The 13,272-nt window shown below is 61.2% G+C and overlaps 2 protein-coding genes across 6 annotated transcripts in view; one reads left to right on the top strand and one right to left on the bottom strand.

Moving 5' to 3' along the window:
• The first annotated feature begins 2,376 nt into the window (after positions 1 to 2,376).
• On the top strand, positions 2,377 to 7,550 carry RCOR2 (REST corepressor 2). 2 transcript variants are annotated; one of them, XM_016216333.2, is made up of 12 exons: positions 2,377 to 3,108; positions 3,854 to 3,910; positions 4,213 to 4,293; positions 4,496 to 4,548; positions 4,632 to 4,793; positions 4,900 to 5,024; positions 5,106 to 5,175; positions 5,260 to 5,475; positions 5,841 to 5,918; positions 6,052 to 6,109; positions 6,240 to 6,469; positions 6,581 to 6,980. In XM_016216333.2, the coding sequence occupies exons 1-12, from the start codon at positions 2,982 to 2,984 to the stop codon at positions 6,893 to 6,895; spliced, it is 1,572 nt and encodes a 523-aa protein (XP_016071819.2). In that variant the 5' UTR covers positions 2,377 to 2,981; the 3' UTR covers positions 6,896 to 6,980. The 2 variants fall into 2 exon arrangements, with proteins under 2 accessions (XP_016071819.2, XP_087678068.1); XM_087821942.1 differs by lacking the exon at positions 6,240 to 6,469 and having other exon boundaries at positions 6,581 to 7,550.
• Positions 7,551 to 7,733: 183 nt separating this feature from the next.
• The window catches only part of MARK2 (microtubule affinity regulating kinase 2), a 52,943-nt gene continuing 47,404 nt past the window's right edge, over positions 7,734 to 13,272 (bottom strand). For 2 of the 4 annotated variants that reach the window (XM_016216359.2, XM_016216363.2), the window contains 2 exons: positions 10,336 to 10,380; positions 7,734 to 9,870 (listed from right to left, as the gene is read on the bottom strand). In XM_016216359.2, the coding sequence (XP_016071845.1) occupies positions 9,510 to 9,870; positions 10,336 to 10,380 (406 nt within the window). In that variant the 3' untranslated portion in view covers positions 7,734 to 9,509. Of the gene's footprint in view, positions 9,871 to 9,896; positions 12,402 to 13,272 lie in introns of those variants that run through there. The other 2 variants (XR_015715296.1, XM_087821941.1) reach the window with 2 other exon arrangements.

Here is a 13,272-nt window from a genome sequence, read left to right as displayed (position 1 = left end):
GGGGTGCTGTCTCTTTAAGAGCCTTCAGGCTGCTGGGAGCAGATGGCCAGGCCGGCCGGGGCCCCTTGTCCTTTGTGTGGCTTTGCACAAAAGAGGGGGCCAGCTGGGGAGGGGGCAGCTGCAGCAGGTGGGAGGGTGGGGCCTTGCCCCTCCCCCTTCTAACCCTGCCGCCATTGCCCCTTGGGGAGGTGTTTTCTCACTAGGAATGCCCCCCCTCTCTGGATACTGTGGCCCATACGGTTACCCCCAAACTCCTAGGATACCTCTCCTGTATTGTGTCCCACCTCCTAGGCAAAAGCCTCATCACACCAGGGCCTAGGAACTCCCCCTCCAACTCCAAAGAATAAACCTCCCCTGCCCCCACCTCCAGAGCAGAATCTTCCCCCTGAGCTCCAGGCTCTAGGGAGATGAACAGAACTAGGTTCTTGTGTGTGTGTGTGTGTGTGTGTGTGTGTGTGTGTGTGTTGGGGGATGCTGGGGGTACCTGGGGCAGCCCTGGAGGAGGGGGGCCAGAATATGCACGATGCTGATGCTTGGGGGTGAGGGGCTGGGCTCTGGATACTAAGTGTGAGTAGCAAAAGGAGGCAAGGGTAGGGGGATGGGGAACCCAACTCAGGTTCTGCCTAGTGGGGTTCTGGTGTGGGTAAGATGGAAGACTCCATCATAGGAGAGGGCTGTGTGCAGCGATGGCTGCCTGCCAGGCAGGAGGGGACAGAGATGACAGCCTCCCTAAAGACTGTAGGTGCTGGGGGCGGGGTGGAACCCTGCCACTCAGGAAGGGTCAGGCTGGGGAGGATCTTTTCATCTAGTAGCAGCCCCCTTAGCTCAGATCTGCCCGTGACCCGTGCGTTCTCCTCCTTTGTCCAGACCTCCCCCTCCCTGGGGCTTGGTGACCAATCCATGATTTAAGAGGAAAAAGGCCCCGTAGCTCTGCTATGGCTCGAGGTGTGGCGGGCAACGTGGCCGCGGGCTGGGTGGCCCCATGTGGCCCGACAGTTCCGCAGCCGGGTGGAGTCGTGGCTGACTTTGCCCAGCCGCCTCGAGGAGCCCCCAGGACCAGGAGGCCCCAACCAGGTCGTGAACCGACCGCAGGACCCTGGCCGGCTGGCCTCAGGCAGCGGGTGGGGGCGGGGATCCCTGGCTGGGCCCTGGGTTGCTTCTAAATTTAGGAATCTGATTACAGAGTGGCCGAGGAAATGAAGGGAGTGGAGGGTGCGAGTGCACGGTCGGCTCCGTCTGGGCACAGCGGGGTGCGCCCGGGTGGAGGTGTGTCTAGGAGTCAGGGGCTCGGGTGGGAGGGGCGGCGGGCGGGGGCTCGGGCCTGTGTGCGCTGCCGCACGTGCCCCGGGCTGCGGGGATGGGCACCGGCGTAGCTCGCAGGCTCCCAGCCGCCGCCGGTGATGTACGCTGGCTCTTTGTGTGCCTGGCAGGGTGGCTGGGTCTGGCTTTGAAAGTCTCTGCCCACCCCCCTCCCCCGTCTCCGTCTGTGCCGCTCTACCCGCTTCCCGGTCTGTCACTCTGCCCGTGCTTGTCCTGGGGGAGGGGGATGCTGCTCCCAGCTGGGGTGACAGTGAACCTAGTGGGGAGGAAACCCAGCTCCTCTCTCTCCCTGCAGCCACACCTTTCCCTACACCTCTCAACTTTCTATCCCTCAGCCCCTTATGCCACTGTTTTGGGGTGCACACTGCAGCAATGAAAGGGAATCGGGGTGACCCCTGGGGACCCGCAGATGCACCAGAAGCTAGGTTTGGCCGAGTAGCCCTTGGAGGAATTCATTCCTGGCCTGTCCAGCCTCCCATCCGCTCTGGCCCCCAAGGGCGCCTGAAGGGGGGGTCCCCCCTGCGGAAGGGGGGGCGGGGAGTTCCTTGGCAGGAAGGGAAATGGAAGGAAAAGCTGGGCTCCACCCGGGCGGGCAGGCAGGCGGCCTCAGGGCCCCCGGGGCAGGCGGCAGTAACTCGAGCCCACTGGTGTGTGGGACTGGTGTGCGCGTGGGTGGGGCTGACCCCCAGCTACTGCTGGGGGACAGGGAGGTCTCCCCCAGGGGCAAGTCTGAGAGCCCCGGGGGCCCGCGGAAGGGAGCGCTCACCACTCTGGTTCTGACCCCACCCCCAGGAGGTCTAGCCCCGGCCCCCAGGCCCCGCCCCCCGGGCCCTCCCTCCCACCCCAGGGCCAGATGTTCAGCTGGCGGAGGCATCGGCTGGGGGAGGGGTGCTGAGGCCGCAGCCGGCACTACTTCCCTGCCAGCAGCTTCATTGTGTGCGCGAGGAGCGAGCAGCGGCGGAGAGCGGGCGGGCGAGCGAGCAGCAGCCCGAGCGCGCCGGGGAGAGGGAGAGCGAGCGCGCTGGAGAGCGTGCGAGGCGGTGCCCGCGGCTGCGCTCCGCCCGCCTCCCGCAACTCTGCCCCAGCGCCGCGCGCCGTGCGCGCCGTCCCGCCGCCACCGCCAGGGTCCCGCCGCCACCTCCGTAGCCCTGCCGGCCGCGGTCGCAGGCAGGGGTCTGGTTGGGACAGGCATACCCGCCTGGGGACTGGGGCATCCCGGTGTAACCGAGAGGCACGGAGCCCGCGGGGGGTGCCAGTTGCGCTGCAGCGCCCGCTTGCTGAACTGCGCGGGCAGTAGGGCGGTGGGGCTCCGGGGCGCCCCGAGGGCAGGGCGCCCTGACTTCTCCCGGGGGACCCCCAGTCCCGGGGAGCGCACAGAGCGAGCGCGCCCCGCAGCCGCACTGGACCTTGCGCTCATTCCCCTGCGTACCCCACTTCTGCACAAACTTTTCCGACGCCCTCGCCCGTGGGGGTCGCGGAGAGTGCTGGGCTGCCCGTTGGGCTCCCGGCCCGCCGGACCCTAGCCACGCTGACCTCCTGCCTCTCGTAGCCTCAGTGGCGACCTCTCCAGGCCGGGCCGGGCACGGCACTCGAGGCGAGCGCGGCAACCCCCGGTTGCTCTCCTAAGGCTCCCGCGCCCCCCGGGGCAGCTGGGCGGGGTAATGCCCTCGGTGATGGAGAAGCCGAGCGCGGGCTCCGGGATCCTGTCCCGCAGCCGGGCCAAGACGGCGCCCAACGGCGGACAGCCCCACTCGGAGGATGACAGCAGCGAGGAGGAGCACTCGCACGGTGAGCCCAGAGGCCTAGGGTTAAAGGCGCCCCCCGCCCCCCGCAGGCGGGGATTGGGCGGGCGGGGAGGGGGAGAGTTGCTGACCACGGGCTTATTATACTGATGGTTTCTGCCCCCCCCCCCCCCCCCCCGGATTGGAGCCTCTGCCTTGCTTCTCCCCAAAGCCTGGGGCTGCCAGCACAGGGAATCTGGAGGCTGGGCCCCTAGCTGCGGAGGAGGAGATCCTGCCCGCCGGCGCCCTGCCCTCAGCCCTTGAGGGACTAAGGTGTCCCTCCCATCCGCAGATTGGGTCCCTCATACCTTGCCACCTTGCAGGGGACTGAGTCTGGCTGGGGCAGGGTCTGGAAAGACACCTCCACACCAAGCTGTGAAGCTCATGTGGTGGGGAGGAGCCTTGGATTCCCTGCAGGGCTGTGGTCCTGATCTAGGGGCAGCCCTCCAACCTCCCCCCACCCCCCAGCCAGAACAAAGGGCTCTGCCTGGTCTGGGCTCTAAAACTGGCCCCTTGTCCTCTGTCCCCCCTCTAGCCCCCATAGGCTATGACTAGGCAGGGTCTCTTCCTCTTCCAGTTCCTCTATGGCTGAGGGTAACTGAGGGGAAAGATGAGGGAAAAGTGAGCCTCCTGGAAGGTGGGGGCCCTGGGTGCTTAGGAAGAACTCCAGGCCAGCCACCTCCCCCGCCACATCCTCCCATCCTCCCTCCCTCCCTCCGTGGAGTCTTGACTGCCTCCCCCTGGCTCCACAGACAGCATGATCCGCGTTGGAACCAATTACCAGGCCGTAATTCCGGAGTGCAAGCCTGGTGAGTGGCAGGACAGGCTGCACAGGGAGGGGAGCAGAGGGCCCATGGCTTGGCCCTGAGCCCCACCTGGGGGAGCCCTTGGCTGGCGCCCACTGGAAGGACAGGCCAGGCGGGCAGGCGGGGGTGGGTGGCCCCATGGCATGGTTAGTTTTTCTGCTCTGCCTTCCTGTCTAGGTCTCTGCCCCTCCTCCCCTCTGGGCCTCACCTCACAGGCCCCTCTCCTCTGCCGCCCTCTGGCCATGGGTCCAGGCCAGCGCCACTAGGCTGATCTGTCTTTCCTCCTCTGCTCCTCTGCCTTTCAGAGAGCCCTGCACGTTACAGCAACAAGGAACTGAAGGGGATGCTGGTGTGGTCGCCCAACCACTGTGTGTCGGATGCCAAGCGTGAGTGGGTGGGACCCTGGGTTCATGCACATCCCTGGGGGCTGGGGTTTATGCCAGTCTGTCTCAGAAGTGGGCTGGAGGCAGAGGTGTGGGTTCAGTCCCTGCCCTAGGGCTCAGGCTTGGGGGCATATCCCTGTCTGGGGGGGCTTGGGTTAGGAGTTGTAATCCCTCATCCAAGACCCGGCCCAATCCACTCCTGCAGTTGACAAGTACATTGCTATGGCCAAGGAGAAGCATGGCTACAATATTGAGCAGGTGAGCCTTGGCACCGGGATTTGGGGTGGGGACCAGACAGTACTGGGGTGGCTAAGCCTGAGTTGTCCCCTCTCCTGGGCCAGGCACTGGGCATGCTCCTGTGGCATAAGCACGACGTGGAAAAGTCGCTGGCTGACCTGGCCAACTTCACACCGTTCCCCGACGAGTGGACCGTAGAGGACAAGGTGCTGTTTGAACAGGCTTTTGGCTTCCATGGCAAGTGCTTCCAGCGGATCCAGCAGATGGTAAAGCCCTCCACCCCCGCCATCGCTCCTCAGTCCCTCCTTTCTGATGAGCCTGCCCGGGGCCCAGACTCTTGGGTGGCCCCAGCCTCTGGCGTTGCCCCTCCAGCTGCCCGACAAGCTGATCCCCAGCCTGGTGAAGTATTACTACTCTTGGAAGAAGACCCGCAGTCGGACCAGTGTGATGGACAGACAGGCTCGGCGGCTGGGGGGCCGAAAGGACAAAGAAGAGAGGTGGGGGTCCAGGGATGAGCCATGGGGGGTGGGAGGAAGCTGAGGCCCCTGCCTCAATCCTTCCCTGGCTCCTGTCAGCAGTGATGAGCTTGAAGAGGGACGAGGAGCCGTGAGTGAGGGAGAGCCAGATGCTGGAGACCCCAAGAGAGAGGTGAGGTCCCAGAGCTGGTCTGGCCCACTTGCCTGCCCTCTCCTTGGGCTCTGCACCACCCTCTTCCTCTCCTTTCTCTGGCAGCCTCTGCCCTCTCGGCCCCTGAATGCCCGCCCAGGTCCGGGGAAGAAGGAGGCCCAGGGGTCTCAGTATCGTCACCACCCACTGAGAACCCGGCGGCGCCCACCCAAGGGCATGTACCTGAGCCCCGAGGGCCTCACTGCAGTGTCGGGAAGCCCAGACCTTGCCAACCTCACCCTTCGAGGCCTTGACTCCCAGCTCATCTCCCTCAAGCGCCAGGTGGGGGCCTGAGAAAAGAAGGGGCCATGCAGACGGAGCAGTTGGCAACTGGGAATTATGACTTAGGGCAGCTGAGGTGTAAGGGAGAGGTGCAGGTGCCAAGCCTGCCTCTGCCCCTGCCCTGCCTTCTGGGTAACTTGGCAGTCTTTTCTGGGCCTTTAAAAAAACTGGTCTGTGAAAAGGAGTGAAGCACAGCACCTCCCCTACTGAGTGGTTGTGGAGGCGGAATGAGCTAGGTGGTGGGTAGCAAAGAGCTTTGCTGGAAAGTGGCACTGGTGTCTGCAGAAGTAGAGCCCAGGTGAGGGCTGGGATTGACAGCCTCCCTGGCATGAAGTTTGATATTCCTTCATTTCCTGGCCTTCCAGGTGCAAAGCATGAAGCAGACCAATAGCAGCCTCCGGCAAGCCCTGGAGGGCGGCATTGATCCCCTCCGTCCCCCTGAGGTGAGGCTGCTCTTCTTGTTGGGCTGCAGGAAGGGGTTCTCTCTGGAGGCAGAGCAGAAAGGGGCATTCTGCTTGGAGAGCAGGGCCTCTGTTTATGTTTTCGAGTGTAAGGGGTATATTCCTTGCTCTCCAGGCCAACACCAAGTTCAACTCCCGCTGGACTACAGACGAACAGCTTCTGGCTGTACAAGGTGGGTTAGGCTATGAGGAGAACAGAGGGCCCCAGGAATCTCCCCCCTCCAAGGAGCTGGGCAGAGAGGCAGGCTCAGGAAGCTGCTGGTTCTGTGGTGTTCACACTGTGCTGCCCTCTGACTCTTGCAGCTATCCGTAGGTATGGCAAAGACTTCGGGGCTATTGCAGAGGTGATTGGGAACAAGACTCTGACCCAGGTGAAGACCTTCTTTGTGAGTTACCGGCGCCGCTTCAATCTGGAGGAGGTGCTGCAGGAATGGGAGGCTGAGCAGGATGGGACCCCTGGAGCCCCGGTCCCCATGGAGGAGGCCAGGAGAGGGGCTCCCTTGCCAGCCCCTGCCCTAGAGGAAGATGATGAGGTGAGAGGGGGAGAGAGGAACCCTTTAGAGAGGAGAGGAACTGCTCACATCCCTGGGCTGGGCTGGGGGCATGGCGGAGCCTGGTTTCTCACTCTTCTTTTTTCCTCTCAGGTCCAGATTACATCCGTCTCAACATCTGTGCCCCGATCCGTGCCCCCTGCGCCACCCCCCCCTCCACCCCCCACATCGCTATCCCAGCCACCCCCACTGCTGAGGCCACCTTTGCCCACAGCTCCTACCCTGCTCCGCCAGCCACCCCCATTACAGCAGGGCCGCTTCCTCCAGCCCCGGCTGGCCCCCAACCAGCCCCCACCACCTCTTATCCGCCCTGCCCTGGCTGCCTCCCGCCACAGTGCCCGCCCTGGCCCTCAGCCCCCACCCACCTTGATTGGAGCCCCCCTGGAGCCTCCAGCACCCTCACTCTGAGTCCTGAGGCCCTCCACCAACCAGAGGCTCCAGAATATCTTTGCTGGATGTGTTTGGATACCTCTGGCTTCACTGAGGACAGAAGGGACTAGAGCTCTTGCCAGGTCTTTCAAAGACCCTGAGCTGCTGACCATCTTGGGCAGAAGACTGACACAGCTCTGACCTGTTTCTGGCAGCTGAGCCCATCCCTTCCACCACCCCAGCCCTGGCTGGGATTCAGGGCCTTCTGAGCTGGCCTGAGGGCACTCTCTTCCTGGATGGGACTGGAATGGCTGCGTCCTAGTCTGCTGTGCTGGGGTTTGGCCTTTTGGCCCTACCCTTTGTGTAGAGAGGGTCATGATCGTAGCTTGGGGGGTGGGGGAGAGGACATTTTGGCCTGTTGGCTGTTCTTCCTCTTTCCCTTCTTTTAGCAATAAGTCTGGGGTGAGGTAGGGAGGGGGCTGTAAGGGGGAGGGGGGCAGAGAGGTCCCCTGGGGCCTGACAGCAGCCAAGGCTTAAGGGGAAGCTCTCCTGTCTTCTGGCCATGTGGGAAGTGCCAAGAAGCTCTGAGGGTGCCCACTATGCTCCCCGCCCAAAAGCTTAGAGAAAGGAACATATGCAGACATGGGTTTATTTTTCAATGTTTTTAAAAAATAAATAAAACCTTCCAAGCTCACTCAGTCCTCTTTCCCTTTTGGTGTAAGGACCCTGGGCTTTGCTTTCTGACAGCCATGAGGGTGGGAGGGCGTGCCGCCGGCCCCAGACAGGAATCCATTCTGCAAGGAAGGCGGCTGGGCTACATCTTGCCCACAGGGACTGGGTCCCTGCCCAGCTGCGAGAAGAAAGAGGAGGAGGTAGCTCAGATTCCAAACATTCTCTTTATTACGTGTTTGATCCAGAGGAGAAACTAAGTGCAGGAGTGGGGACTGGGTGGGGAGGGGCCACCTTGCCTGGGAGCCCCCTGGCCACCACCACCCCCTTTGGGAGCCAAGCCATGCCCTCCCAGCCCCTCGGAGCACCAGGGCTGTTCCATAGGGCAGGAGGGAGGGAGGGGGAAAGGAGGGGGAGCCCTTGGTTGGAGCTGAGCCCCGAAGTTGGGCTTGGGGGCAGGAGGACTGAGGTTGGCAAGGCCCCTTCCTGGGACCCAAGGGCTTTACTTGCCATGGAGCCTGGCCTGGGAGTGGGGGTGATGAGTAGGGGTGGAGTCATCATAAATCAAAAAAATAAAATAAAATAATAAAATAAAAAATAAAACCCATCACAAAAAAATGTACAACTTAGGTGAGGGTAGGGGCAGCCTCTGTGCAGGACCCCTTCCCCCAATTTCTCAAGAACAGAAACAGCAGAGAAATAAATTAAGGGATGCAGCGGCCGCCACCAGCCAAGCGCCCATAACCAGCCACTCCCACACTGGCCATGGAGGTTAGCAAGTTGGGAGTCACTTGGCCTATCTGTCCCCCCACCCAGTGGAGGGCAGAGGCTCCCGGCCCTGCTGCCCTATCCAGCCTCCTGCCAGGTGGCCTAGGAAGCTCTGGGCAGTGTCTCCTGAGAGGAGGGGCGACAGTGTCAGGAAAAAAAAGGCAAGGCCCAGAGATGAGTGGTGAGGGAAGTCACTGCTATGGAACTAGCTGGTGCCCAGATTAATGCCAATGACGGGAGCAGTGGGGAGGGAAGAGGAACGGGAGCGGGGCTGTGCTTTCAGACAAAAGGCTCTCCCAGAATGGAGAATGCCCAGCGTCCCTGTTTGAAGACTAGCAGCCCAGGCGGCCCCCTGGGAGCCCAGGGGCCCATCTGCCCTGCAGTCCCCTCCCCTCTCAGCCCTAGGGTCAGCCCCGCCTTCTATCAGGGAGGGGGTGGACAAGATGGCACAGACTTTTGAGGGAGGGGGGGACAAAAGTCCCCACAGCAGCTTGTGGAAGGAAATGCCCAGCTCTGGGGAAGGGGGGCAGAGGATACAGTATGGAGGGAGGCCAGAGCCCCGCGCCTCGCTGCCAGCCCACCCACCTCAGGGCTGTGCAGCACCCCCACCCCAGCCCCTAGCCCCCCAGGCTCCAGCCTAGGGGCCTGAGGTCAGGGGAAGGCCACCTCTGGTGGTTTGCTTGGAGGGGAAGGGGGGGAGGAGAGGGGAGAAGCCCAAAGTGGGCCTGGCGGAGGGCCTGACAGGGAACTCCACCACTCTTGCCTGAGAGTGTTCCAGCCCTGAGCCACCCTCCCGGGAAACCCCACAGATCCAGTCTCGACTGTCCCAATGGGGCAGGGAGGAAAGGTGGCCGCTGGGATTTTTTTTTTCTTTTTTCTTTTTGGTAATAAAAAATTTCTTGGTTTAGGCGAAATACTCTGTGCAACCGCAGTACCGAGGGGGAGCCCTGCCCCCCTACCCCTCCTCCCTTCCTTTACCTCCTGTGGGAGAGAGGGGGAAGGGGAATATCTGGGCAGGGGTAAACGTGGGGGGCAAGAACCATCTCCCATCCCCACAAACATGGAAGAAAAAACTGAGCAGGGCGGGGAGGGAGAAGTGCCAGCAGGGGGAGACACGCCAATCTGTCTCTGCAGTCTCGCCCAGGTGGGCTGGAGTGGTGGCCCAGCAGCTAAGTCCAGCGGGCCACCTCCGTCACCCCCCACTCCTGGCAGCCTGTTAAAGCTTCAGCTCATTGGCTATTTTGGAGGCAATGTTTTTGAAGGCCATCGAGGTGCCTGATATCCGCTTAAACCGCACCCCGTTGAGAGACAGCCGTGGCAGTTTGCACACCTCCATCTCCCACTGCACGAAGTTCTCGTGGCCCGGCGTGCCGTGCATGCACAGCAGCATGTACTTCTCGTGCAGCTCGTTCTGGCAGCTGTTTGCGTCCAGCACCTTGCGGATCTCCCGCATCATCTCATTGGGCTCCATGGAGCTCGTGGTCTTCATGCTCCACGTGAAGCGAAGTGAGCGTGGCTTGGCCTCCCGGAACTCCTCCTTTTCTTTATCATTGCCTCCGCCGCCCACCACGTGAGGTCTGCGGAGAGGGCAGAGGCGGCGTCAGCGGGGGCTGAGGCATCCCACCCAATGGGGCAGCCACCCTGGCACACAGACCCTGAGACCAGACAGGAGAGCAGAGGGCGGGCAAGAGGAATGGGCAGTCCTGCTCCTCCTTGGGCCCTGGTGGGGCAGGGGTAACAGTTCCGTGCTTTCCTTTGAAGAGGGGAGGGTCAGGGAAGAAAGGGGAGCTTGTGCTCAATAGCTCTGAGCGGTTCAGACTGGACAGAGGAAGCGCTGAAGCAGACAGGTGACCAGGGCTCCTCCTTTCAGAATACACTAGGATCTGAGAAGGGCCCACACCTGAGCTGGGGTGTGGAGATTCTCTGAGGAAAAGGGAGGCCTCAAGAGGGTGGCAACAGGGTTGGCAGAAGGAGAGGAGCAGGAGGTGCATAGCAAGCCCGGTGGCCCGGGGCAGGGCCGGTGCTGGCTCCAGCCCTCTCACCTGAGCGTCTCCACTCGTTCTTTGCATTCAGGTTCATTCAGGTTCCTCAAAAAACAGAGCGAGGGAGAGTTTAGTGCTGGGACCTCTCGCTCCTTCCACCGCCGCAGACCCAGGTGAGGGCAGTCCAGGGAGGTGCCACCGGACCCAAGCCCAAAGGCCACTTTCCCATCACCTGGCAGGCCAACATGGCTCTGTGGCACCTCTTACTGGCAGTGCCACTGTCCCTTTCCAACAGGGAGCCCTGTCCCTCCCCACACGCCCAGAGATGTGTGCTGGGGAGGAGCCTCTGCTCCCAGGTAGGGGAGGGTGTGGAAGTGCAGGCGCACATATGGAGCAGTCAGCACGAGGCAAGGTCGCCAACGGCCAGGGCTCCTGCTGTACTGGGTCTTCTGTGCACTGTACAGGTCCCAGAACCGTAGTCCTCTTGGAGGGAAGGGGCTGGGGGTAAACAGAGGCCTCTCTCAGGAGGCTCAAAGGGTCAAGCTCTGGAACTGCTTTCGTATGCCTGGGGATGGGTGCAGAGGAGAAGGCCCCAGACAAGCCCACCTCCCCCATTCTTTGATAGCTCCCCTGCCTGCCAGGCTGCCAGGCCAACCAATTATACAGAAGAGAGGGTGAAGGGCAGGGCAGACACCTTGGGGGTGGAGGGTGGGGTGGAAGGGAAGAGGTTCTGGCCCCGCTGAGCGGCTTCTCCAGCTCCTGGCTGGAAAACGGGTGCCCGGAGCTGGGAAATTGGGGATTGCAGAGGGCAGGGGTGTGAGGAGAGAGAGATAGAGAGCAGCAGCAGCACATGTAAAAGGAACACAAAGACATCACAGACACACAAATGCAGACAAGCGCACTGCGAGCTGGGAGCCTGGGCTGCATAAGGGAAGGAACCTGGCTGCTCTCTCCAGCCCCACCTGGCTCTTGCCCTGTGGGTGGAGGCACCCTGCAGGGCAGGCCCCCACTGGGGCCCCATGAGTCAACAGCCAGCCATGCAGTGAAGAGCTGGGTGGGGTTCGGTAGGTGGAAGGGGGAAAGCCTGAAGACCCTGTCTTGGCTGTTTTTCTGTCAGCTGGGACACAAAAGTGCCTGTCAGGTGTCCCAGCACAGGGCCTGGGCTGATAACCTTGGGAAACCAGGGCTCTCAACCTGGCCCACGGTCTTCAGCTTGGTGTTTGGCACACCCTGGCCTCCAGAGAGAATGAGGAGAGGACCAAGTGTGGTAGCAGAGCCAGGATCCTGCACAGGAAGGGAGAAGCCTGAGGGGAGCTCTCCCATTGTTTTGCCAGGGCCCTAGAACATCCCAGCTCCTGGCTCTTTGGAAGCCACAGGCCAGATCTGGAAAAAACAGCCCAGAGGGGAGGTAGCTTGGTTCATCCAGATACTGCTGGAGGCAGATATGCTGGGGTGGGGGGTGGGCCTAGTTCTGCAAGAGCTGCCAGAAGGGGGTGCTGTGCCCCACTCGTGAGGCAAAGGCTCCTTGGGCCTGGAGGCAGCAGACTGAAGCCCTGGGACCCCAGTGTCCCTGTAGTATCTCTGAAGTCCTGCCATCCCATAGGATAGGGGCAAGAGTTCACAGAGCCCTGAAGTTTCAGGGACTACAGAAGGGGAAGCCAGGAGACCCAGAGTGAGATACCATCCCAGATGCACTTTTGACCTCGGCAGGGAGAACCTCTTCAGAGCGCATGCACAGACAGGGGAAAGGGCCAGAAAAGAAACCCAATGTTTGTGACCAAAGACCAAGACCCAGAGGTGAGGGGTTGGGGGGAGGGGAGGAGGGGGAGAAGACAATCTTAAAGGGAGAATTCCCTGAGAAGATCCCCCTTGTCTGGGGACAGGCCCATCATCTTCAACGCCATTTGCCCTGAGTGGGCAAATGTGGCCTCATGTGACTGCTCAGTCAGAGCAGTCTTCATCCCTTTAAGATGGCAGAGAGGGCCACACAGACGTGGTTAGCAGATGGAGGAGGGAGCAAGAGCGAGAAAAGGGGGGTTAGTGACAGAGACAGGACACAGGACACAGACACACACACACACAGCGGGCTCAACGCCTACCTTCTGGCAAACCTGAAAGACAGATTTCTAAAAAAACAAACAAAAAAAGACAAAATAAAAAAAGAAATAAAAAAAAACAACACAAAAACCAACAAGACGGTATGTGGATAAGCAGGTAGGGAGTGGGCTTTACAGGTTCAAGGGTCACCCTGTTTGTGGAAGAGCCGCTCAGCGAGACTAGAGTCCCAGGCGTGGGATCTGCTCCCGCCCACCCTGCAGCCCTGCATCAGCATTCCAGGGCTGGAAAGGGGCAAGGCTTTTGTCTACTCCAGCTGAGCGGGCTGAAGTGCAGGAGGAAGGGCAGGCACGCCTGCTGTCTCCAAGCCTCCTGCGGCTTCCTGAGCACTACTAAGGTGGGAGAGGAAGGGGTGGAATAGAGACAGAGTATCCAGATTGCTGGATGCACCTCAAGAATCAAAACTGTCCCTTTAGGGTGGTGGGTAGCCAGGTATGAGAAACCTCATGAAAAGAATCCCCAACCTGATTCCCACACAAGAAATCAGTGCATTAGGCTGCAAGGGAGGCCGCCGCCCTGGGCCCCCCATCAGCTGTTGCATTTATGGCCTTCATCCTGGCAAGCCTGGGCTGAAGAACATGGCTGTGGCACAGGGGAGTGGCTGCAGCCAGACTTAACCAACTGGGTTGGGGGAAAGGAGGTCAGAGAGGGCAAGACAAAAGACCAGGAAAAACTCTCCTTGCTGGCCCAGCCTGGCTCAGGCCTCATGACTTTGCAGCTGCGTCACCAAATATAAGTTTCCATGGGAACCCAGGAGAAGAGGGGGCTTTTATTTTAGCATCTGAGTTCACACTCTCCTAGAGAGGAGGCGGCATCAGCATCGGCCATCTGCTTGGGCCAGAGAATGAAGGGTGTGTATAAGGAGTTGGGGAGACCTAAGAG

The sequence above is a fragment of the Miniopterus natalensis genome, chromosome 11 (genome assembly GCF_054644295.1).
Source record: "Miniopterus natalensis isolate mMinNat1 chromosome 11, mMinNat1.hap1, whole genome shotgun sequence".
Classification (NCBI taxonomy): Eukaryota; Metazoa; Chordata; class Mammalia; order Chiroptera; family Miniopteridae; genus Miniopterus; species Miniopterus natalensis.
The sequence above is the reverse complement of the archived record's forward strand: the minus strand, read 5'-3'. Positions and strand labels throughout refer to the sequence as shown.